Source organism: Carassius gibelio, chromosome A21, assembly GCF_023724105.1.
Source record: "Carassius gibelio isolate Cgi1373 ecotype wild population from Czech Republic chromosome A21, carGib1.2-hapl.c, whole genome shotgun sequence".
In the NCBI taxonomy this organism is placed as follows: Eukaryota; Metazoa; Chordata; class Actinopteri; order Cypriniformes; family Cyprinidae; genus Carassius; species Carassius gibelio.
In genome coordinates this window covers 13,815,974-13,841,069 of record NC_068391.1, presented here as the reverse complement: position 1 = coordinate 13,841,069, position 25,096 = coordinate 13,815,974, and the positions used below count along the sequence as shown (strand labels likewise).

The following is a 25,096-nucleotide window of genomic DNA, read 5'->3' as shown; positions in this document are numbered from 1 at the left end:
AATGCATTACTTTACTAGTTACTTAAAAAAAGTAGTCTGATTACGTAACTCTCAATACTTGTAATGCGTTACCCCAACACAGGATGCAAGTATGTAAATGCAGTCATTGGTGCTTGGCTACTGGGCATACTTGCATTCAGCTGTTAGCTTTTAGCAATGCGAGATAATTTTTGCACATTGTTGCTTTGCAAAATGTGTTGTATGCAATTCAGAACCAAATGCAAGTACGTGTGCTGACTGCTGACTAATCATTCCTCATGTTTCAGGCCTATATCAACACTCATGGAATGCCACTCAGTCAATCAAATTAAAAAACGGGCGAAAGCAGTTATCTGTTATCTTAATAGAGAACTCAATGTAAATTCAAATGCACTTATCACATAACAGTCATGCCCTCAAGACTAGGCAGCAGAATTGAGTCATCAAGTTTCACCAATATTACAGAGGGATTTTGGGGACATGGATCAGCAGCGTTGCTTTGAGCATTTTTATGCTGGCCCTTCACACGTGCACATGATTCCAGACACACTCTAAAAGCACTTTGCCCCAGTTTCTCTTCTTTCCCTCTCAGGCACACGACCATTTTAGCTTTGTTCTATATCATTCTGACTTTCTCACTGACCACAACGAGGACATTGTTGAAAGCTAATGGAAACCTAGACTGGAGAGGTCTTGCCCAGAGAGAGCAGCACCTAAGTTTCACTTTGATATGATAGCTGTCCTGTATTAGACCATGCTGACTATTGATTCAAGCCCTCAGGGTGCCAAATCACAGCGCTGTTACACAACACAGCAGTAATCCAACAATTCATTAACTACTGTATACTGTAACAACCAATAATTTCCAAACCAACATCTCTGGTTCTGAATGAACTGTTCCTGGATTTGGGATTGGACTAATGCAGCAAGATATCAAAATGCATTTTGTTGCAAAGGCCATATGAAGAGAAACACTACAGCATTGTCAATTTGTAAAAAAAAAATTTATTTCAACAAGTCATTTTAGCTTTGCGAGAACATCATATCAATGAACAATTATATCACAAGCCAATTTTTGAGAGGTTCTTTTTTTCCAGTCATTACCGGCAGGGTTCAGCCTAACACTTTTAATAATTTTGCTTCACAACAGTATCACAGTCTCTCACAGTCAAGTTTTAAACAGGAAAAGGACGAAGCCCCATCATTTGTCAGTGATTAAACTGAAGTACACACAAGTATATGGTCAAACCAACACTGGCTGCCTTGTCCGTCTTCTCTCTGAAGCAGCGTGGGCACTGAATTCTCAAAGGGGAGAACATTTGAGTCAGTAGGAAGGGGAGAGAAGTCCGGAAGGTCAGTTTAGAGCAACATGCATTCAAAGTACATCAAAGTACAACCCTTGAGGGATAGCTATAAACCTCTATCCAAAGAGTCACTGATAAAATTGCCATGAACAAACAAAACAAATCAACATATGAAAATATAACATCTTCAATGAGCAATTTAGCAGTTTAGAGGGTAAGAAATCTGCAGGTAAAGTGTACAGTTAAAGTAACAGAGTATGACATCAACATATTGCCTGGGGAACAAGGGAAATCACTGATAACTGAGCAGTTCAAACATCTTCTTTCCTGGAGGGCAATTCTTTTTAGTCAATATTAAGGTTCCAACCTTCTTTTCAGCATTTGGCACAAAAAAAAAATGATAACAACAATAATAATAATTTAAAAAAGAACAAGCATTACATACATGAATAAAGTCACAGAAAGAATCCATTCACAAATTTACATGTTCAAATAAATTCTACACAAAACTTTACATTTAGTTCATTTCTATGTGCAAACCATATATTGTATATAAGATTATTCAACACAGGAAATACTGGTCATATCCGGTTTCAATGATTTGCAAATTCAGGTTTCATAGAATGAGACACTCAAGATGCGGACAGCCAACAGCAATTCACCAGGTCTGTGATGTCCAGCGCTATTCATTCAGTGTTGCCAGGTGATTCTGGTAGGCCTACGCAATATTTTTTCTACAGGTATGATTGAATGTGCAAAGAGGTAAATTTCCCCCCAGTGCCCAGAAGAGAAAATCCAGGGTAAAGGAGGCATATAGCAGTGGCTATTGGCATTGACAAGATGCAAGCTTACAGTGAAGCTTGAGTTGTGCCTATGGGCAGTCTCTTATGTCTCGAGCACACAGAAAACACAAAGACTGACTTCTCGCGTCCACACACAGAAGCAAACTTTTGTGCAGCAAACAGATATAACAGAGCAAAACAAATCCAAACGATAACAAAACTTCCAAGTGCTGCTATTTCTTTCCGTTGATAGGTGCTACATTGACGCGGAAGACGGTTGTTTTACCAAAAGGCATCTCCGGCATCTGTTTTCTCGTAAAACACACTTTATACATTTACTTAAGCAGACTTGTAGGGGGGAGGGGCGCAACTGTCCGATTTAATAAAATGGTACACCAACTCGAAGAAGGTACTGTCAGATACCAAAGGATCCGTTTAGCAATTATGCTCTAAAGTAGAAATAATCCAAGTTTTAAAAATACATATTGTTAGTCTAAATGCTATTCAGCAGTGTCCACGTTTAGTAGGGTTGTGTGGCATTCATATTACAGAACTGAGAATGCCTTTTAAATTCCAATTCAAGTCCTGAAATTTTTAACTGAGGTAGCAAAAAGTAGAATTGTAATTCATATTTAAAGAATTAGTATTGAAAGTATTGTGTATAGTATTGTGTGTACATACACATCTAACGTTTCATGGATTCTAGACATGGGGGTTATGTAACTGTTTGTTGAATTTCTTTGAATTCCTCTTCACGTCATTTCAGTTCAATATGCTGTGGCATGTGGTCAGTTCAAATTAAATTCAAACTTATGAACTAAATAGATAAATCAGACATATGTTAAAGTTTAAGGACATTATGTGGTCTTCTACCTGTAAGAAAACACCTTCACATGTCTACACTTTACACCTTCACATGTCTACACTTTAGGTAGAAGTAGAGAGGGGCTGGGGGGGGGCTGAAATGCAGAATAGTATATTTTGTCATATGTTGCTGGGCAGAGCACATTAACGGAGACTCAGCAGTGGTGTGTGAAGGCCCAATGGCTTAGTGAGGCAGATAAGAGCTCAGAGACAGCAGACAAACTCCTCGCTTGTCAAAACTGATGAGAGGCGGCTTCAAGGACCAAGGCTGAGAACTTCACAATATGCAGGAAGAAGAATGTTTCACAGTGAACTGAGTGAACCAAGTCTTTTTTCACAGAATGTATTCCCATAATAATGCATAGTCTCTTAAAGGGAAAAAAGAAAGAAAAAGGTAGGAAATTTAAGGAAGAGGAAGGGGCTCTGGTTTCCTTTGTGGTAGCTAATATAAAACCAGATTTTTTGCCTACAGTCCTGAAAGCACAGAAATCTGATCATGGGCAAATTAGGCAGGCTGTTTTAAAAACAGGGCAGGCATTAAAGCTGATAATAGTGTTCATTTATCTTATGTAATGAACTGAGTATGACAGAAATGCAAATGACAGAAAACACCTGCACACTATCACCTTGGAACTTTCATGCTGATTTTGCATAAACTATAAATATTTAATGGTAACCTTGATGTGCAATTTTGAATTTTAAATTCAAATTATACTTAAGACTCAGCCCAATCTGCTCCAGTCACAGTAATTTTGCACAGTAATAAACAGTGTACATATTCCCTATTAAAATGTTAAATTCAGTTCCACCAGATCTTTCTCCTCACCATTTGGAGCACAATAGTCTATTACCCACTTTTGCTATTAACAAATGTTTTCATTACACAGTGCTTTATAAAAAATTGCCCTCTGTTCAATATCATAAGCAGGAAATAAAAAAGAAATATATGATTTTTGGATTCTATCTGCCATTAGAATGGCTGGTTTATGTCCCATAAAAAAAAAAAAAAAGTCTATTAGTGAAACAATGTCCAAGTGAAAATAAATCGGTTCTGCTTCCCGGTCAACACTATTGCACACCTCCCGCACAAAGACACTAAGATAAAGAATGCAAGATGTAAAACAAGTAACAAAAATAGCAGTATCAAAAAATTTCAAAGGCAAGATGAATCCTCGTGTCAGTGGAGAAATTTATAAATAGTTGGCAGCTAACGCAAAGTAACCCAAAAGGGCCTTCAAATCATCTCCCAAATCAAAAAAATAATCTGTCTAGAAAAGTTCTGTGCACAGTGGAAAAGGAGTTTGAAGTTTGCTACAGCTCTTGGGTCTCAAATGTGATGCATGTCACTGTTCTGAGAGTCTCAAAACATCTGATCTTTTTCTGTGACAGCCAGAGTTCTTTGATTGCATTTGTTTCCTCCCAAACACTTTTATACAGCCTTTGCATTTAACCAAGCTCGATAATAGTACATAATTAACAGAGTATCAGAGTGGGTAGCACAAATATCCATTTACCAGTCGTCATATAAGTGCTATTGGTATGAAACAGAAAGAGTTGAGGTACTTCAATTAAAATAGACCAAGACGGTTTCCTCTATTTCTTTTAGACTGCTTTCATCATCTAGTTAATTCTGTCATCTCTCTCTCGAAATCCTCAATTTTAACTGTTTGCTTAATTCTTATCCAAATTTTTTATTTCTATTTTATTTCCACCAATTCCATCTTTTATTTATCTCCTTCTCCCCGCTCGTTTTCCCACAAATTTCTTTCTTGCACCATCCTTTTAAACTTGTGTTTCCAGGCCACTCAGTTTGGGGGTGAGGATGCGAGGTGTTACCCCAGAGTTGAGGTCTCTCTCAAACTCTAGCAGCTGGCCCATGAAGTTGAGGTTGGGAGAGACTATTGGCCGTCGGCCCCGAACATACTTATAGGCATCAGTCATGGTCATGAGGGTGTGCTTCATCAGGTAAGCAATGACTATAGTAGCCGAGCGGGACACACCTGCTTGGCAGTGCACAAGAACACCACGTCCACACTGGTGAGCTTCCTCTGAAACAAAAAAAGGTAATAAAATGGTCACATGCCTACAGTTCTTCAAATTTCAAACTGGCTTTAAGACAAAATAAACCATCAACTGATGTGCGATTTAAAAATAAAGTAACAGAAATAACAGGGCATGAAGATGAATTTAAATACCCCATATAAATAAAGAGATTTTTGGCTTTTAGTCCATGGCTTTTAGCTGTAAAGCTGAAAAATTAGTTTCCAGAAACACACACCAAAAATACTGATGACTCATCCTGCAATACACAAATTGCTGTCCAATCAAATGTTCTCTGGAATGTGAAGGTCCTGCCCCCATAAAACCACCTGCAACTGACTAGCAAGTTGCAAATCATGGTGCTGTATACCACTAAAGGTTATTAGCTATAAGGCCATTAGCTGTTAAAAAAAGGTACAAACCCTTTGATATAACCCAGTCACGCTTTCAAGAAGTAATTCAATAATCAAATCAAAAATATTGATTCAATAAGAAATAAGTCTTCACAGGACAGAGGACAGCACTTGTCAAGTAATTTCACGAGGTCTGTAAATTGTTTAAACTACAAAAGAGTTGGCAACCTCGCTTACCGATAAACTCAAAAACCTCTTCAAAATACTGTCGCAGGTTCTGCTTGCTGTTGTCAGTAGCTGGAAGCCTTTTGTAATGCACCAATCCTGTGTCCAGGTGGTAGAGGGGAAGATGGGTTGTGACATTGACCACAAAGCCAATGTTGAAACGAAGCAGTAGATCCAAATCCTGTGCATCTCTCTCATTGCCCAGGAAAAGGAAAGGGAGGATGGGGCTAATCACAGCATTCTCCACATCTGGGGTCATAACACTTTCCTCAGATAGTGATGCTGGGAGGGATGAAGAAAGGGGGAGGGAAAGGTGCACTGGCAAAAAATAAACAAATAAATAAAAACAATTGATTACATTTTTTTTCTTATATGTTGAAATAGTTCACTCTATGTGACCATCTAAGAAAGGTGTGCTGGTATAGTAATCCCTTCTTCAGTCAATCAAACATGACACAGGTTAAAATCCTGACAGAGTATGACTTTAATCCTTCCACATTTTCTTTTCCATTCCATTCCATTTTCCAGTCTCATCACCCTCCTCCCATAGAATAGCTTTAATCCTTTAGTTCTTTGGCAAAAGGCGTTTCAGTAAAACATATAACAGAGGATAAAGCAATCTGAAATTTAAGAAAAAGTATTAAAGACAGAAAAGTTTTAAGGAGAAAAACTTGAGTTGCATAACTAGAACATCATGGGTAATGTAACTCTTGCAATCTTCTGAAGCTAGGCTAGCAAGGATTATGCACCTCACAGATTAAATGAATTATAATTTGAATCACTATCAGCAAAGAAAGGCCTACAGCCTAATGGAAGATGAGAAAATGAAATCAAGTTCAGAACATTCAAGTCAGACTGGCAATGTGGAGAGACTATGTTCATCTTTCTTTATGGTCAGTCAAAAACAACACATTATAAAAATGTCACTCAACCTGCTGTGTACTTTAGCAAATTAGCATCTTTACCTCGTCCATTTTCCTCATCTTGTTCTCTGTTGAGTGAGTTGAGGACCAAATGAAGCGACTGTGTAGATGGTAAGGTGTGTCCAACCTCCCTTTCTCGATGTTTGGGTTTGGGCTTATTAAGCGTGCTAGGAGCAGAGGATGGGGGTGAGAATGATGTAGGGGAATCTGGAGATGGAGAGCGAAGGGATGGGGATTGTGGAAGCACTTCGTCATCAAACCCGTTGCCATCCCCCATGCAAGCATCTGCTCCTTTGTTCCAAAGCCGCTTGAGGGAATCTCTACCCTGGTCCCCACTATTCCCTGATCCAATAAAGTCCAAAACTGCCATCTTGCCTTGCTGGAGCCTCCGTCGTCCTGCCTGATCTGTCAACTGGGAACGAGTGAACTCCATTAGGTTCCGGCAGTCAAGGATTACAGGATTGCCACCATTGCCACTATTCTGGTTGTGGCCCATGCAGGCTCTCCCTGAGCCCATTCCAATACTTGTATTGTGGTGGATAGGTTGGGTTTTAGAGCGAGTCATCTTCTTTGCTAGCTCCTCTGGCCAAATTGTGCGTACACTGTAATCGTCATCATCAGGTTGGTATCCTCCCATGGTATGTGCACCAATATTACGCCCCATGTTGGGAGGATTTCCTCTGTGTGGGTTAAAGGTCACTACAATGGGGTCACTACTGCAGTAACTGCATGTGGAGCTGCCAGTTTGGCTTGCTTTGGGATTGCACCCACTGACGCAACTCTGGAGTGCTCGAAGAGGTGCAGATGACGACAGGGGAGTACAAGGTAAACAACCCCCAACCAGTTTCTTACGGAAACCAGCAGGGCTCTCAAAACCTCCAGCTTCTCCAGAACAGGATGCACAACCCAAAGGTCTGAACAGCCCTGTGCGACAGTCTGAGACAGTGCTGTTGGAAGAGGAGGTGTTGGTGGTGGAAGCAGTTGACAGACACCCTCCTAAAGTTTTCAATCCCATGGTTCCGCCACCTCTGCTGGCAGCACTTGTTCCTTGGGTGTGAGAAAATGAAGAGGATGGGCTTGTACTATGACCGTGGCAGCCGGCCGAGTGACCTTTACCTCTTCTACAACGTACCGATCTCCAACAGCCACATGGGTGGGAAAAGTCAATTGTACATGTGTGGTCAGGACTCGGGAAGCCTCCTTGGGAGGAAGTAGGGGAGAGGGGCAATGTGTGAAGAATTTGGGGACGATGTTCTCTAGTGTGTGAGGGACGGGGTTGACTGATGTGCTGGTAGGAGGAAGGGGCTTGGGAAGGGAGTGAGGGTGGTACAGCAGGATAGTGAGGGTTTAGGATAGCAGCATGGGGTAATGGGGCTGAACTGTGGTGACGGGATAGACTGTGGGCCTGTGGCAGTTGGTGGCCGGGTCCCAGTTTGGAGTTCTCTTTGTTTCCCACAGATGATACGTTCCTCTCGCTGTGCAGAGGGTAGCTGGCAGTTGCAGAGCAAGACTTTGAGGACAAGTCTCTCTCTCTTGTTGGCTTGGATTTTGACTGTTGTCTTTGCGCTGGTACAAATTCCAAGATCCCTCCAGGAGAGACTTTAAGTTGGCTTGGATGATGGCTACTGTGTTGAGTCCTATTTTGACTCTGATGATGGTTCTGGTGCTTCTCCACTGATTCGGAAGACTTTCCTTTGCATTTCCTTTCACCTTGCCCTGGATCCAATTGCAGGGACACCCGTTTAGTTCTGTTCACCTTGATGCTTCCACTTCGGGTAAGACTGCTACGGCCTTTGTCTATGTAAGATCCTCCTCTTCCACTGTTGTCCAAAGACACTTTAATGTCAATGGTATGCGTGTGCTTGCGAGGTCTGGGACCTAAAGTTACTGTCCCATTGCTGTGACAATGGCTAGCATTGTGCCTTCTGCCCTCAAAGGGAGCACATTGTTCTCCTTTATCTCTTTGAACATAGGATGATTGTTTGCCCTTGCATTCCAGGGACAGGTACTTGGAACCTGGATGGGAACGGGGTGGTGGGGATTGGGGTTGTGGTAGGCGGCGTGGAGGCTCGTTGTGAGTGGCTGGGCGGTGTGAGGAAGACTGTGATGTGGTTGGTGGGGAGGCCACGCGCAAGGCCAAACTTTTTGGGCGCTGAATTACCACTATGCGCTCGTCAAGAGGAAGTGGAGGCATCTGAGGCTGAGCAAAGCTGTGTGGTTAGGATGCAGAAAGAAAAAAGACAAATTAATATGACAGTGCCCATTCATTTTGGTACTTATGCAATTTTTGAAATGTGCACATAGAGGACACATACATTGTGTGAATATTGCACGTACAGTTAATATTAGTCACAGCACACAGAATTACATCAACAATTGTGATGAGTTAAGCACAGAAGAGGTCTTCTGTTAGTCATTCACAACTTTCTTGGAATTAAACACTGTGAAACAATAAAGAACAGCACAAGGGTATGTTACAGACTTGTCAGTAAGAGAAGTCCTAATATAACAGAAGAATCCTTCTGACCCATTACCCTTGTTAACATAAATTGCAGGGATTCACATCTACCTAATGTATACAATTATCATTACAAAAACACAAGCAAACTGTGTAAAGAATTGTATAAATTCGGGGGTAGCTTTGTAGAGATGTCACATCAAGGAAATATTGACATAATTTGATAATACTCTGTATGATATGTTCTTGGTCATCACGCCTGTATATCATCCTTGTCATCTTGACCGTTTATAAGTCTTTGTTTTTTTGCTAGAGTTTAAGACACACATTTACAGAGTTTATTTTGAAAACATCTGTTATAGTCAAACATGTGATGAAATGTAAATGGAATAATGTTCTATTTTTTCTAATAATAGAGATATAATCTGATGGCTGCACTAATCACCCCTCCACAGAGTAGAGCAGATCAGCTCATTATTCTAAATAATGACCGTTTGAAACATTCATATTAGACATTATGAAATGTCAATGAAAAGACCATGAGAAGGTTAAAGGAATAGATCAGTTAAAAATGAACATCTAGCCATTATTCACTGTCCAAACCTGTTCACCGTTCTTTCTTCATTAGAACACAAAAGGAGAATGTTTGTGTTGGTATATTTTGAGGTATTGCAAAAATGGAGCCTGGACTTTGAATATGTTCAATTTATATTGACCGCTTTTATAATGCTTCTGCATCCTTTATGACACTTAAAAGCTTCAGTCCCTCATCATTGTTTCTGCATAGAAACAAACATGGAAAACAAGCTTCAATTGTTCTGTTTGTGTTCCACAGAAGAAAATAAGTCATTTGGGTTTGGAATGACAAGAACATTAAGTAATAAAGGCAGGATTTTCGATTAAGTGCCAAAGTCTGAAAACAGAAAAAATGAAGAAATGTATGTGTGTGTGACTGTGTGTGTGTGCTCATACAGAATTGTTACAGGATGTGACATGGCTGGATCACCTATTGACCTCGCCGTGTGTGTGTTGGGTGGGGGGTGCGGGGTTCATGCACAACAGCACTTCAGACATACCCTCAACACAACACCCACACACACACAGAACCCAGGACAGAGCCAGCACACCATGCTCTTATTTCCACATGCATACATTCACGCACAGAGCCTGGTGATGGTAACCTCATCCTCTTTGCTTTTTTCAGTCTTGCCTTTTGTAGCCTGTGGTAGTGAAGGGGGGGTGGGTGGTTACATTGACCCAGATTTGTCATATTGCAAGTCAACATCACTCCAATCACTTTAACTCACACATTAAACCGTAAACACCTTATCAGCAGTATCTCGAAAAGAAAATACATGCGTAATGTTTTTTTGTTTTGTTTTTGGAATGAATCAAGTACAGGAGTAGAACAGCAGCACACACTTGTGCTTGTGTAGAGATGTACAGCATCAGCATCGATGAGCTCAGGTACCCGCTGAGCACAAAAACAACTATAAACAATGATCAGGTTTCATTCATATCACCACAAAAGAACGGTGTGTGTGGTTGTGTAAACACACTTATATTGCAGCAAAATGATAACTGAAACATGAAAACAAACAAGTACTGTATCTGATACATTACTGAAAGAAAGAAAAAAGAAAGGTCATCGTGGACATGGCTAATTTTCCCCAACCACTTCATGAAAAAAAGACAAGGATTTAGATCTTATAATGAGGAAGTGTATTTTTTATGTTATAATGACCACCTGCTAATGGAATTTATTTATCTTCTCTTAGCAGAAATTATACCACAAATCCATCAATCCATGAAGTCATATTAAATATTCATCTGCTGATCATTTATCCAGTTACCTACAAGATACTGTGAAAAGAAAGTGTCAGTACAGTATTTAAACAAATTAAATGTCATTTGAATCCACCTGAATCAATGTGTGATGATGTTTTGTCAAATATGCTATTTCTTGTTAAAACAGTAACATTATGAGCAAACTTTTGCCATTTGGCCAGGTCGTAACGAACAGAGCAGTGACGAGCGTGAAGTCCATATATTCATTCGTGTATTTACGTCATCGGTGTAATAAGTATTTATCTTTTATTTCCAGGCAGGCGTGCATTACCATGAATTATTTCCAGGCATGTTTTACATTCAAGTCAAAAGTCTGCTACAGACGCATGGGCCTGCTCAACTCTTCGCCTAATGAGATGACTGCATTGTTTTAAACCATTATAAAAAATGTGAGAACGTTAACAATGCAAGAAGGTGAAATCTAGTGGAATGACTTCACGCATCGTCACACGTCATTACGTTCATTGCCCCTGAATTTCCAGTTTCTCTCGCTGAAAAGCGGAATCACATCGATAATTGGGAGCCTTTGTTTCTGACGCTTCAACAATTGACCAAGCAAAATTACGCTTAATGCGACGCCTCAGCGAACGTTTTCATAGATGTTTCATAAAAATGAAAAATAATTTTTTTTATTAAAAGCACAATATTATCTAGGCCTAAACTAGTCACTGAAAGGGAAAACAAGACCGTCCAACACACATTTGCAACTGTATTAACTGTCACTTGTTAGGCCACTGTAGTCCAGTGTCTCTAACCATTTGAGCTCAGTTTCACTACCGCTGAGTGTTAAGAGGAATTATACTTATATTTCAAACGCATTTGCATTACAATTCAAATGTTTTGCGTGGAAATCTGGTGCGTGTCTTTAAAACGTGGACTAAGGAAAGCTATATATATATATATTTTAAATAAACAAAACTGCCATAAAAATCTAACGACATTTTGTTGAAAACGAAATATTAAGTAGCCATTGTGGATCCTTCAGATATATATATAGTCTACATCACTGCATATGAAAGGCCTCAGAAATAAAAGAAAGAAAAAATGACCTACGTTATAAGCTGTACGTCCGCTGTATCGTCATGTTTTGTGATAAATGAGATCCTTGTGTTTCTCCGCGAGACAATTCCGATCCCGTGCGCGAGCAATTTACATAGCTGCAGTTATCTGTGGTCTGCCTTAATTGTGCGGGTTACACTTTAAAAATCCAGAGGCGACCATCAGTATATGAGAATCAGGTTGTTTTTCCTCATGCTGTTCAAAGCGTTTGTCCTTGCAAGTGTACGCCAGCGAAATGCAAATGTGCGCTTCTGTGAACTGTGCGTGTGCATGAGACAGCGCGCTATGTGAGCAGTGAGGGGCGGGGTTTCGGTGTAGGTGACATCATTCTAGACCAATGACAAACAAAACGTGTCGAAACACTGCCAACATACAGTATTTTTACGATATCTAGTTAGTCAAGGAGAAAATCTTTTTTTTATTTAATTGTATTTTTGAAGCTCATCCTGGACTTGATGTCACAGCAACATGTCCGTAAATTTAAACCTGATCTGGAGCAAGTTTATTTAATGTAAACAGGATTGGATTGCATTTTTTTATTTTTTATTTTTTTGTGGAATTGATATTTAAAATCTGTCCCGGCCACTGCTACCTTATTACAAGGGTACCCTACTAATCCGGGGGAAATCATTTTTTAAATCATTTTTAAAATAATTATTGAAAAATTTATGTGAAAATAATTTTATACTGTTGTGTAATCTATAATACTACAGTGTAGACACCGCCAGTTTTACTCACTGAAAGGTTTATTCGTGATAAAATAATTACTTAGTAATAATTTCGATTTTTACACACATGCGGACGGCTAATCTGAGTCGTGCATTCATTTGAGTTTACTGTCTATGGTGCAGACAGCTATTATGGTAGTGGCTTGATGCAGATAACATGATCTCTTGACCCTCAAAAAAAAAAAAAAAAAAAAATAATAATAACAATGCTTTCACGTAACAGTTCGAATATAAAATTACTTTTTTTTATGATATGATGTCATTACGTTGCTGTCTTGCCGCCAGCCAATCGCTGCATTACTGATCGTGGTATCGAGTATCGGGGATCACAAGGACGCGCAGATATTTTAATCAAATCCGCAAATTTGTTTGAAGAACCACATTAGCCAGAACGCAGTTATCACAATTTGAAGATCTGACATCTTTCAAATAATCTCAGATAAATTAAGTGAGGTACGAAGAACGGGACTGATATTTGTTTGTTTGTTTATTTATTTACAAGAACACAATATACTTATTTTTAAAGCCAAATTCACCTTGACTCTTAAAGGGATCACCCAAAAATAAAAAAAATATTGGACATCAACATTCTTCAACATATAGAACATATGTTCTGGAAGGAGAAAAAAAAATGTTAAACTGACAAAAAGAGCGTTCTTTTGCTTCACACCTTATTTTATTTTATTCTACCAAACGCCAAGAGATGGCAGCAAAGTATTAGTTCCTTCATCCACAGTCCGAACCGAGAAGTATGACATAAAGATGAGCATAGAGAATATATATATATATATATATATATATATATATATATATATATATATATATATATATATATATATATATATATATATATATATATATATATAAATGAAAGCAAGGACATTAAATAAATAAATAATAATAATAAAATAAAAAAATAAATAAAATGTAGGGTTTTTTTATAATACACAAAAAATATAAAATATAAAATAAAAGCGATGCATTGAAAAAAATATGTTAAATATATATATAGCTTTCAGTTCCAGTCAACAACTTCAATCTGCAGACAATGCAGGTTACTGCATCTGGAGTCACCTTTAGTAAACAGTCTTGACAGTCACTGCTAAAGGATCACCTAACATTCTCAGATTGTTTAACATGGCTTGCACATAGAGTTATTTCATTGCCTTGCTTTGAGCTTTACTATGCATTTTGTTTGCAATTGTTGTTAAAGGGACAGTCCATCCAAAAATGAAAATTCTGTCACCATTTACCCACACTTGTTCCAAACCTGTATGACTTTCTTTCTTCTATGGAACATAAAAAAGGTGTTTTGAAGAAAGTTGGAAGTCATTGGCTATTGTCAACTGTCCCACACTCTTCAAAATGTCTTCCTCTGTGCTCAGCAGGAGAAATTCTTACAGGTTTGGAACAACTTCAACTGCTATAGGTTTCCTGAAGTGTTATCCTTTTTGGTAATGAAAAGTCTTAGTTTCTGTTTTAGTGAAATTTATTTAGGACATTCAGGTGTTTTCCACATTCTTCTCTGTGGGTCAGATTAGAATGATCTGCAATTCAACAGTAATACCAAAGAGGTCTTTTTTATACATCCCTGTAAAGATGCAGCCATTTCTTGTTTACATTTTACTGCCTCATATGACAGTAGTAGGGTTTTATACTGACAGGTATACTGCAGGTATAATATATTCACAAGTGTATTTGGCATCCATTATTCATTTATTTAATGATCTAAACATGAAGGAACCCATCCCATGATGTATAATAAAACTGACTGGTGTCTTCATTTTATGTGAGGTCCATAATTTTTCCACAGATTTTTCCAAAAGCAATGATCGTTTTATTTGGATGCAAAACGTTATAATGAGAAAAATGTATTGAATGATTGTAAGTCTTGATATAATTATGTTAATTCTTTAAATACAAATTTACATTTCGCAGTTTACACACACACTCCTCATGAAGACCAAAATTACTGGTATTACATTTGATCCCAATTAAATGATGAAAACTGATTTACTAAGACGATATTTTATAAAAATAGTTCATATATAGAGTTTGAATGAAAGACTTTTATTTTAAAGTTCTATTTGAGAGAGGCAAAGGAAGTCGATCCACAGACTGGTTTCACATTTCTCTTGAACGCAAACAACACTGGCGTCCGGGCGCTGTTGCGGTACCAGTCGTGACCGCCCGACTCTGTCTTTTCACGGCTCACAGATGTAATGCGTCGCGTATCTCCGACTGGAACCGACCAATTTACAGCCATTAACAACTGGGCTACGGTTAGGACGTATTCTTACAGTCATACTGTAAAAAAATATCAGCGACTTTTTCGAAGCCATCCGGCCAGCTAATGTGAGTTAGCAGGTCAGATGTGGTTTTCAGAGACTCAGAGAGCCAGTAGACGAGCTTCTCGGCGGTGATTTTGCGCTTGGATCGTTTGTTTGTCACCTCGTGATGACGTCGAGTGTTTGATTTGGTTTTGAAACGGACATGTTGACACCTGTATGACGGATCATTACTCGGAGTAACGCTTATCTGAGCGCTGCTGAGTTGGCTAACTGGAAGGAGCAGCTCGATAACTTGCTGTTAAGTTTGTATGTGTGTGCGCGTGTGCGTGTATGTATTTGTGTGTATGTGTGTGCGTGCGTGTGCTGAGCGGGACTTTCATGTCTTAACTCAGGCTTGAGGAGAAATAAACTGGACTTAACTTTTGAAATTACAGATGCACAACAGTATACAGCCGAGCACTGATTGATAGTCACGGCTAAATTAGGGACCCTTTTGCCACCCGGCCTAATAAAACCTGGGAGTCCTCGGACTCGATTTTGCACATTTGCGCTGGGAACAGTTTTGTGATTTTTCATCAGCTGACCGGTTCAGATTAAGCTGTCTTAATGCAAAAAAATTATTCATACTTTTTTATTGGAAGAAAATCCCATAGGAAGTCGGCATTAAATGTTGACATTCGCCAATAGGGTCCGTCGAAAATTTAAACAAAATTCACGCTCCTTCTGAGAATAGTATCAAACTATGGCTTAATGACAGGACTTTTTAAAAAAAGCTAATCTGTACTGATTTGGGGACTCACACCGAGCTCAGGGTGCTCTTTGAAGTTGGACTTCGGACACTTCTCATCGTGCTGTGCAGATGTCACTTTTGATTGAACTGTGAGAGCTGAGAACACGTTCAGTTTCAGAAAATAAACCGTGAAATCCAACCTCAGAAGATGTCGACCAGGAAACCGCTTGCAACTGGCCAGGTGAGTCCAATCCATGAGTTTCCCAAAAATAGGAATGTCACCCACACATGTACTGGTTAAGTTCGGTTTGGTTTACACCTTAATTTGTTTAACAAGCTTCGTTTTCCTAAATGTTCACGTCAGATCGTGAAAACCTCTTCAGCTGCTTGTTTTTCATCGCAAAACCGCTATAATAATAGTATTGCAGTACAAACAGGAAACAACGCAACAGTCTGAACTAATAGTTTTCATCTTTACCACTATAAGAGGAGACTTGTGTTTTCAACCGTGCTTGTTTAGAGATGTCATGAGTTCATTCCAGATATTACTTGATTTCTTTAGTTCGTGTCTGAGATGATGCATCTCTCCAGTTTACTTTCTGGACCCTTGCAGAAAGTTCAGTGGCTGGGAAGATTCAACATTGATGTGGTTGCCTTGTTCTGCTTTTTAAGTCAAGGCAGTTTTTTTGTTGCACTTTTTGCAATACGCGTTGTTTTAAAGTTGCGTTATAGAAAATCTTGATAATGTAGTTTATATTTTGTGATATAAACACTTAGCAGGGATTTTCTAGACAGGTATTTATTGTTGTAGCTGAATGCATTGTATGTATGCAAATAACATTGGATATATGTTGATTTATACATGCACTACTTTTTATAGAGCGTGTAAACTTAGATACTTAAAGTAGTTTTTGGTTGGAATTTAGGCTGTAACTACTAATTTAGACATTTGTGGATGAAGTTGGGTCAGTACTAAGACTCCTTTTTTTCTTTTAGATGTACACCAAGTTTTTTTGCTTATTTTTCAAAAGTTTAGGTATTCATGGGGGTTTAATTGAAGCTGTGCATTAGAGGAATTTCATCACACATTACACTTGAGATGCAAGTGGCCTGTTTTGATCTGAGATCCGATCTTGAGATCATTTGTTTGGCCTAAACCCTAATACCTCTCTCTAAAAAATTAATCACAGCGGGTAGCTTGTTTCGGAGGTCAGTTTTAAGCAAAAAGACTGATCCTCTTTCATTGACTCACTGGTAGAATTGTACCAACAGTAAGCAGCTTGCAGCTGAAATCTCTGGAGACTGATTTGGAGTCAGTTTGAGTGTATGGTTTGTTTATAGTGGAGATGAAATGTTTGTTGAAATGTGTCTCTTGCCAAGCCATACCCAGTCTTACCGTGATTTGCAGGCTGAAAATGTTGGTCAGCATTTTTCCCTAAAGAACCTTTCGTGTGGTTTGAGGGAATCAAGTATAATCCTTTTGGCCTGACGTAGTATAATGATTTTTAATCACCTCAGGGCTGCTTTCCATGCAAAAAAAAAAAAAAAAATATATATATATATATATATATATATTAGGTCAGATAAAGACTTTTTTTATTTACTCCTTCAGCAATGCTAGGAGTCATAGCTCTGTGTTTCTGGGCAAAGATTTGAGATCCATATCTCTGTTAATATGGACTGGCATTTCCAGTCAGGCTTGGTTTGGGGAGTCATTTTAAGTGTGGTTTTATTTTGAAGTTTTAGTTGATCATCATCCACAATGTGTTTGTTAAGACTTCTCTAACCAGATACTGAATGATCTGTAAGGTAATGGGAGAAAATCTCTGCAAAACCGTGTAATATACCCAACAAAACACTCTGTTTTTGAATTTTCGTGCTTTGGTTGTTTTGGTCTCACTAGTCCACGCATATTTTCTCATTTTACCTTAGTTGGAAATCATGTTTTCTTGCAGATCACCTGTAGTTTGAGCTTGACACGGGTGTCCCAGTCTCTCAGAGGCTGAAGCATCATAGTACTTCACTGATGGGGAGATGTTCAGCTGGCGTCTATTTGTGTACTGGCTGCTACCTCCCTTCTCTTGAAATAGTCACGGTGCGATAAAAATACTGATAAATGACAAGCTGGCTCACACCCCTCTTTTATTCCCCCTCCTCCTTGTGCCAGTCTACCCCGCTTTTTTCCACAGCATCTTAGACAGTTGCCCCTAACTCTGAGCCACTGCGTCTGTTACCTTCTAGTCCATGGAGCGCCAGTATTGAACGCGGTTGTGATCTGTCACTCAGCTATATTCTCACAATTGGTATCCTCTTTCGGGTGTGTGTTGCGTCTTCGGTGTGGTTTTCGTGTCCTTGTCAGATATTAGTCATTCACGTGGACCTGAATGTCATCCTTCGAGCCTCTGTAATTAAAAACCGGCAATTCAATAGAATGTGTGCACCATATGTAGTTGCTCTTCAACCAATAGCTCCTCCCTGACACTACGGTGACAAAGTTGCCTCCCGGCCAACTTGTTTGTTCTGTTTACATATAGGGGAGAGTGGGGTAAACTGTGACACTTTTTACTTAAGTCGTTTTCCAGGGAGGAGAAGTGAGATGAAGGTGAGATTTCAGGGTGTTTGCTATCGTCTGAAATGAGGAAAGCAGAGCCATGGAAATGTGGCTTGAAAAATTTACAGCTTTTTCCCACATTGGGGATTATCTATCTTGGTTGAAAATAATTGGGAAATATGAGTGATTTACATAAACACACACACAGATATACATTTAGAAATAATTAAATGAGTGTAAATGAGGGGTACAAATTACTAGTGCATAATCAAATTCTTAAGTTTTATGTTGCTGCACTTTATTCAATTTTTTTACAAATGAGACTGTTAGCAGTTTAATATTCCAAGTATTTGAACATAGTTAATCACTTTTCATTGATTTAAACTTTTTGTATTTGTAATAGTAAAATATGTGTTGTTTGTGTATTTAGGGGTGTTATGATAATCGTGATCTTTAAATGATGAAGTGTTCATTTGAGTATCGCGGTAATGACGATATTTACAAAAAGAATAATACACGTATAGAATGCTATAAATTAAGAATCAGTTCATAGAAGGAAGTTTTTTTTTTCAAACACTCGATTGATGCTATAATGCAAGTTTAGGGTTGTGCAAAAAATCGAATGCGATTTTCATGCACATCTCATCAGTAAAGATGCTCCTGTAATTAGAAGTATATCTCCAGCACGTGCGTTCAGATCAGGGTTGCCAGGTATTCACAACAAATCCTGCTTCTCAAAACTAGTCCAAAACTAGCCCAATCGTGCTTCCAGAAGGTTCCCCGATTAAAAATTGCTGCCCGGCGTTAAAATATAAGTTTTTAGCAGGGTTGCTTTGGTAAAATTCGCATTTTAGGGGCTAAATATCACGCAAGTGCGATTGTTTTTCATGTCCGCGGTTTGAAGCAACCCCAATACCAATAATGTGATATTTAGCCCCTAAAATGCTAATTTTACCAGGGCAACCCTTACAAAAAATTTTTATATTTTAACCCCGGGAAGCAATTTTTATCGGGGAACCTCCCGGAAGCGCGATTGGACTAGTTTTGGACTAGTTTTAAGAAGCAACTGGGCAGGATTTGTTGTGAAAACCTGGCAACCCTGATCTGAACGCACGTGCTGGAGATATTACAGGAGCGTCTTTACTGATGAGATGCGCATGAAAATCGCATTCGATTTTTTGCACAGCCCTATGCAAGTTTGGAGTATTGTGTAATTATGTAATTATACTCATAAATTATCTTACTTTGACATTGTGCTAAACTAAAAACCGTTAGCATTTTAATCTCTTCTGATTGGTGTAATTGTTCCTTTTGTATGCAATGGTCAAAATAGGAAATTGCTATGTATGCATGTATTCTCTATATAAAAAAAAATGAATTAAATACCTGAAGACATTTGCTTTGAAAATTAATTGAATCTTCTATGTAGAATATATATGATGACCCCTTTAATAAAAAAGAAACTATGCACAGTTTGCTTGAGGTGTGTGTGTGTTTGTGTATGAAGTCAGATGTTGAACTGCAGGTCTTTTTCTGGAGAGAGACTGAAGGCTCAGTTGAGCATATACTGTGAAAAGAACATTTCGAGCAACAGGTCTCCATAGCAACATGAAACTTCAGGTTTATGCCTTGATGGTGAATGCAGCCAGATTGTAGCAACACTAGCATGACACCTCTGGAACAATGGCTTTTGGTTGGTCTGCATTACATATTGTCCCAATAAAATGAACCCCTCCTGAATGTTTGTCAGCAGAACTCTTGGGTCATAAACATCAGCGGTTCATCACGATGAAATTAATCTTGCTCAGAATAGCCTTGGATTGTTCACTGAGGAATCAGAGAACTCCAACCGGTTGGACTCATGACACAATGAAGAGTCTTAATACATGTAAATTATTAGCCTAGTAGCTGAATAGCCTAAACGACAGGTTGTGTATTGTAGATGTGGAGCTGGATCATCTGGTTGGTTTTCCCACTGATGCAAGGAAGGAAATAATGTTGGACATAACTGGTTTTTCAAGGAGACCGGTAGAGCTAATCATATCTAGCTCATGAAAGCAGAGTGTTTGTATATTGCCTTATGTACAGATGGTTTTAGATAAGCCTCTAACCATTTCTTAGGAATTAACTTGGAGCAAGGTTCCACAATATAGTCGGTATTGTATAGATGTTTGCTGATGGGTGTGTTGCGGTTAACTGAACCACACTGATTTGTGCAGATGTTGTGCAATTACTAGGGAACTCATTACATTTGTCTTGTTATAACACATCAAATGATACCAGTTGCTATCTTCCAGAGATCCCAAAAAAGGGAAGGACTGTGCCCACGCATAGACCATGTGTCATGGATGCAGTTTGTTTGAGCGAGAAATTAAGGCGTCAAATGAAAATTGATTCAAAGTTGTCCAAGATTTTATCTTGTGGTCATTAAGAGTTGGGGAATACCACAGATCATGACAGAAATATGTTTGTCTGATCTCATACATGCCTTCTTAAAAGGAAAAAAATGTATTTATCAACTTCTGGTTGAAAATGAGTCATGCTGTATATATTTAATTAGTAAGTAATTAAATTTTTCTTAATGGTAATAATCTGTTAGTCAAAATTCAAATTAATAAGATAAAATTAAAGAAATGTAGAATGTAATACAAAAAGAAAACAACTATAGATCTACTCTAATTAAAAAAAAAATCATACTCTGATTTTTCTATATTCTAGTATATAAAAATTACTTTACCTAACTAGGTTAAATGTGCCGTATGTAAGTTTTTGACTCTACCAATGCATAAAAATACTATAATATGGTTCCAGATATTTAAGAAACAATCATTTTAATTTGGACGGCAACACCTTGTTCAACCACCTGTGTTGGACAGTATACCATACACACAGCTTCAATGGAGGGACTGAGAGCTCTCGGACTAAATCTAAAATATCTTAAACTGTGTTCCAAAGATAAATGGAGGTCTCACAGGTTTGGAACGACATGAGGGTGAGTTATTAATGACATCATTTTCATTTTTGGGTGAACCAACCCTTTAAATATAGTTCATTCAACATTCCGATCGTAGTTTTGTCCAACAACTTTCATTTAGTCTGAGATAATTGTGTCTAACATCCACTTTTAATTACTGTGAGCTCCTTATTCTCTTCAGTTTCTTTGAAACCTAGTAGTCCCTTTTTGACACATGTAACCCTGTGATGACATCATTCTTCTGGCATTCTTGTATGTTTGACTTCTTGCTAGTGGATCAGATGAACTGGAGAAACCATCAGAAGGGCTCAGTCTGCAGTTTGTCTTCTCCCACTCCGTTCCGTTGTCTTATTTCCCAGCTGTCCGGGCATGTCAGCTTTCGTTTCCAGAGAGCTTCTTGAAGGCCTCGTCTGGCTCCGGCAGCCACTCCTCCTGACAAACCCAGACACGTCGCTTCCTGTGTGTGACACAAAACCCAAACAATTTAGGCTTTTTTCTTCCCCGTCTTATTCTCCTCTATCACTGAACTTCCGGGAATTAGCCCAACTTCCTGTTATGCTGTAGTGTGTGAGGAAAAATGCTTTTCCCATTTCGGATCCCAAGAGTGGTCAGCTTGTGGACCTTATTTTAGGCAGAGATCTTCTGAAGTGGGCCTAAGGTTTATTCGTCTATGGCTATCAAAACTGGGCTTTAGTTTTGAAACCATTCTAGTGTACCTGCCCTCACTTATGTCATGTTCCTTTGAGGAGATTAAATTCAACTAGTGTTTTTTTTAATTAGCCCAAAAGCTAGAGATACCTGATGAGTGTTTTAGCTAAGTTAGCATGTCTTCTCATTCTGTGAGGATTTTCCCCCCAAGATTTATGCACCGTTTAATGTTGATAAAGCATTACTTATATCAGTTATTCATGTTCTCTTTATGTTAAGGCATAAATGTAAGCCAAAACATGACAGAGCCACATCTGTATATGACTTGGGGGCTGCTCACATAATACATGTTTTCTGTGCTGTTTTTGTTTGACCATTTTGTGGCACGTTCCAGCATCTAACTTTTAGTACACCTGGTCAAGTTAAAAATATTTCAACTTCATCTCAGGACCCCACATTTAATTTCATTCTGTTGGGCTCCTAGCTGTTTTTTAAAAGCACTTCATTTGTGAATGGCTCTTTAAATATACACTAGAGCATTCATATTATTTGATCTGTCTTAGTCTTTGAGTGAAACCTTGTATTTTTATTGTTGATATCTGTACGTGATAGACTTACAGTCTTTACAATGATCCCATCACATGCCATTTTTAAAACGTAGTGTTTTTTAAAGTGCCTGAAGTTTGTTGCTTATTTACTTGTATTGTTATTAGTTTCTCAAAGGAAGACAGACTGTCTCTTCCTGTTGTATGTGGTTGGTCGAGCATTTTATCTCTCAGGCGTTAATTGTGTAAGAATTATCATGGTGTGCAGGCATGTTTCTGTAGTATTTTCCCTTGCTGCATTAGTGTTGAAGTGATATCATCGATCTGGTGAGGTGATAGGTGTGGGTACATTTGTGGGTGAGCAGCGGTGCTTCTGTACTGAAGGTCAGAGCGGTGTGTGTGTGTGTGTGTTCAGTGTTACTCGCACTGCAGACCCTCGCAGCACATCAGCTCAGTGTGACGTGCACTCGCTGCAGTATCATTACACTTCCCTTTTGTCACGTACAACAGACAAACTTGTTTGTGTGAAGGTGATTGTTTACGTGGGAGAATCTCACAAAGAATGAGTCCTATTTTGCACTGAAATAGATGTTTTATAATAGATATTTCTGTATGTGTGTGTGTATATAAATGCTAAATGCATAAATTTTAATGTATTTCATTTCAATTTAATTTAATTTAATCTTGGGTAAAATGTATGATATTAGATATAATAATTAGTTTTTTAAAGTATTTTATATATACTCCATTATGCGCATAGATAATATGACTAGAAAATAGAACACTTAGATTGTTGCATCAGTGTTCATAAAAGAAAGAGCTGCATGAGGTGAAGCTGAAGAGATGAACTCCAGTAACCCGAAGCCTGTTCTATGCCACATCCTGTGATATTAGTCAAATATCTTAGATGCAATAGATAAACGTAACATTACAACTTCTTTCTAAACAAAAGGATGCAAATTCCAAATGAACTTCAGCTAAGTTACATTATCTATCCAGAGAGTGTAACTCTCAGAGCTTTGGATGAAACATTGCCAGGGAAAGCAGAAAGAATTCACAACATCCTATAATGTTCTTGTTATAATGTTATGTATGTGCGTACTATTGGAAAAAAAATAACTTCTGCCCTAGGGTTGTGCCGATAGACGATTGTATCGTGTATCGACGATAGTCAGAGATATCGACAGAAGCAGATTTCTCTGTCGCTAATCAAGATGATATTAGGCTCGTTCTCCTATTAATGTATTAGATTATAATAATTATTATTTTTATTAGGCTGCTTATTATAATTCAGCTATCAAACTGCCCAGCTATTCACTTCATCCCCGCATTTCGCACACACACACCGCGAGCGCAGGAGGATTAGAGCCTGTAGTCACTGAAGTTGTCCGCTTTGACTCGGATAACAAGTTAAATCCATGAAATGATAGAGATAGAAAAGGAGGAGTTGGTGTCCCATTATTTTCATGCACTCCAAACTATAATGTGATGCATCGTTTTGGCCGTTACAAAGTCTCCATCCACAAACAGACGTACATTGTCTCCCGATATAAGGTATTTCATTGCACTTTAACAAGTAATCTGAACGGCTTATATATGTTCAATATTTTAAACGAGCCCTCACTAACTGAGTTTAATGCCACCGTTATGTTAGAACGCATCTCATTCTTGTTTCTGTGGCGGTGCGTTGGTCTCGTCATGAGGCGCGCGATCCGGAGAGCTGTATGACTGATGCATCAGTTCAATTAAACTTACTCCAAAGTCCAAACATATGAACTTACCTGTTTTAAATACTTTATATTTAACGTGTTCATTTATGCCCAATATTAGTGCTAAACTGCTGGACTTCAAATGAAATCTACTATTGATTTTCACCGTTTACGGACTTTACAGAACATTTAGACTGATAACGTCTGTACGCAGATGTGGCAGATTTGTCACAGGACGCGCGATATGACAGTTGCGTCCGAGTGTATATGAACTAGCTGTTTTAAATACAGTATTTTTATATTTAATGTTAGTTTATCAGTATGTTTGAAAGTATATTTTTTCGATTATTGATGATTCCATAGGCTCTCTCTCGTGCACCTGCGAGGTTTAAAACACCGAACAGTTATGCTATGATAGGAACAAAGAGTCTCTCTCTTGCTTCACCCAGGCACGATAATATTGTGTATCGTCGATCTCACCGGCTGACGATATGACGATTTGAAAAATAACCATATTGCCCAACACTAATCTGCCCTTAATAATATGTTTTTGAAAAAGAATCATCTAAAAACAGTATGACCTTCTTAAATAACCCAGTCATGGTCAATAATATCAGGCAATGCTTTGAGCTGAAAATGTGAATAAAAATCAGAGAAATGCATCCTATATTAAAATAATCCATTGTATACCCATTAAAACGTACTGCACTAAAGGACATGAATGCGTACGTGACTATGACTATGTTCTAGTCTGAACTTCCCTTAATAGCTTGCTGTACAACAGGCAACTAAAGCACAGAGAATTTATAGCTTTCTATACCAATCCTGTGCTCATTGTAATGCGTATGTGACAGACTGGAGCTAGACATCTTGTGCTTAACTGTATTTCATTATCAAAGTGATTCCAGGCATCGCTTTGGCCTTTCAAATCCAGTTTCACTTTAGTTCCCCGGTCTGGAAGGCATGCTGCCGAACATTAACAAATCAGACCTCAGATATCGGCCAACGTTTTGCAATAACCAATCAGAAAACAGTTAAATATATTTTTTAAAGTCAGGGCAATCATCATTTTCACGATCGATCAT

General features: G+C 38.5%; 2 protein-coding genes across 4 annotated transcripts in view; one reads left to right on the top strand and one right to left on the bottom strand.

Moving 5' to 3' along the window:
• Window positions 1-979: 979 nt before the first annotated feature.
• LOC127941408 (uncharacterized) lies at window positions 980-12,055 on the bottom strand. The gene is made up of 4 exons (XM_052536411.1): window positions 11,830-12,055; window positions 6,513-8,680; window positions 5,560-5,865; window positions 980-4,977 (listed from the first exon to the last, which is right to left on the bottom strand). Exons 2-4 carry the CDS (start codon window positions 8,662-8,664, stop codon window positions 4,712-4,714), a joined length of 2,724 nt encoding a protein of 907 aa, XP_052392371.1. The 5' UTR covers window positions 8,665-8,680; window positions 11,830-12,055; the 3' UTR covers window positions 980-4,711.
• Window positions 12,056-14,678: 2,623 nt separating this feature from the next.
• The window catches only part of LOC127942228 (serine/threonine-protein kinase MARK2), a 29,358-nt gene continuing 18,940 nt past the window's right edge, over window positions 14,679-25,096 (top strand). For 2 of the 3 annotated variants that reach the window (XM_052537915.1, XM_052537912.1), the window contains exon 1: window positions 14,680-15,825. In XM_052537915.1, the coding sequence (XP_052393875.1) occupies window positions 15,793-15,825 (33 nt within the window). In that variant the 5' untranslated portion in view covers window positions 14,680-15,792. Of the gene's footprint in view, window positions 15,826-25,096 lie in introns of all 3 variants that reach the window. The other variant, XM_052537911.1, reaches the window with a different exon arrangement.

Coding starts and splice junctions, on each gene's coding strand:
- LOC127941408 (XM_052536411.1), bottom strand. CDS start 8,664: ATGCCTCCACTTCCTCTTGACGAGCGCATAGTGGTAATTCAGCGCCCA. Junction 5,866..6,512: donor AGATGAGGAAAATGGACGAG/GTAAAGATGCTA, acceptor ATTTTTTGCCAG/TGCACCTTTCCCTCCCCCTT. Junction 4,978..5,559: donor AGAGGTTTTTGAGTTTATCG/GTAAGCGAGGTT, acceptor TTTTTGTTTCAG/AGGAAGCTCACCAGTGTGGA.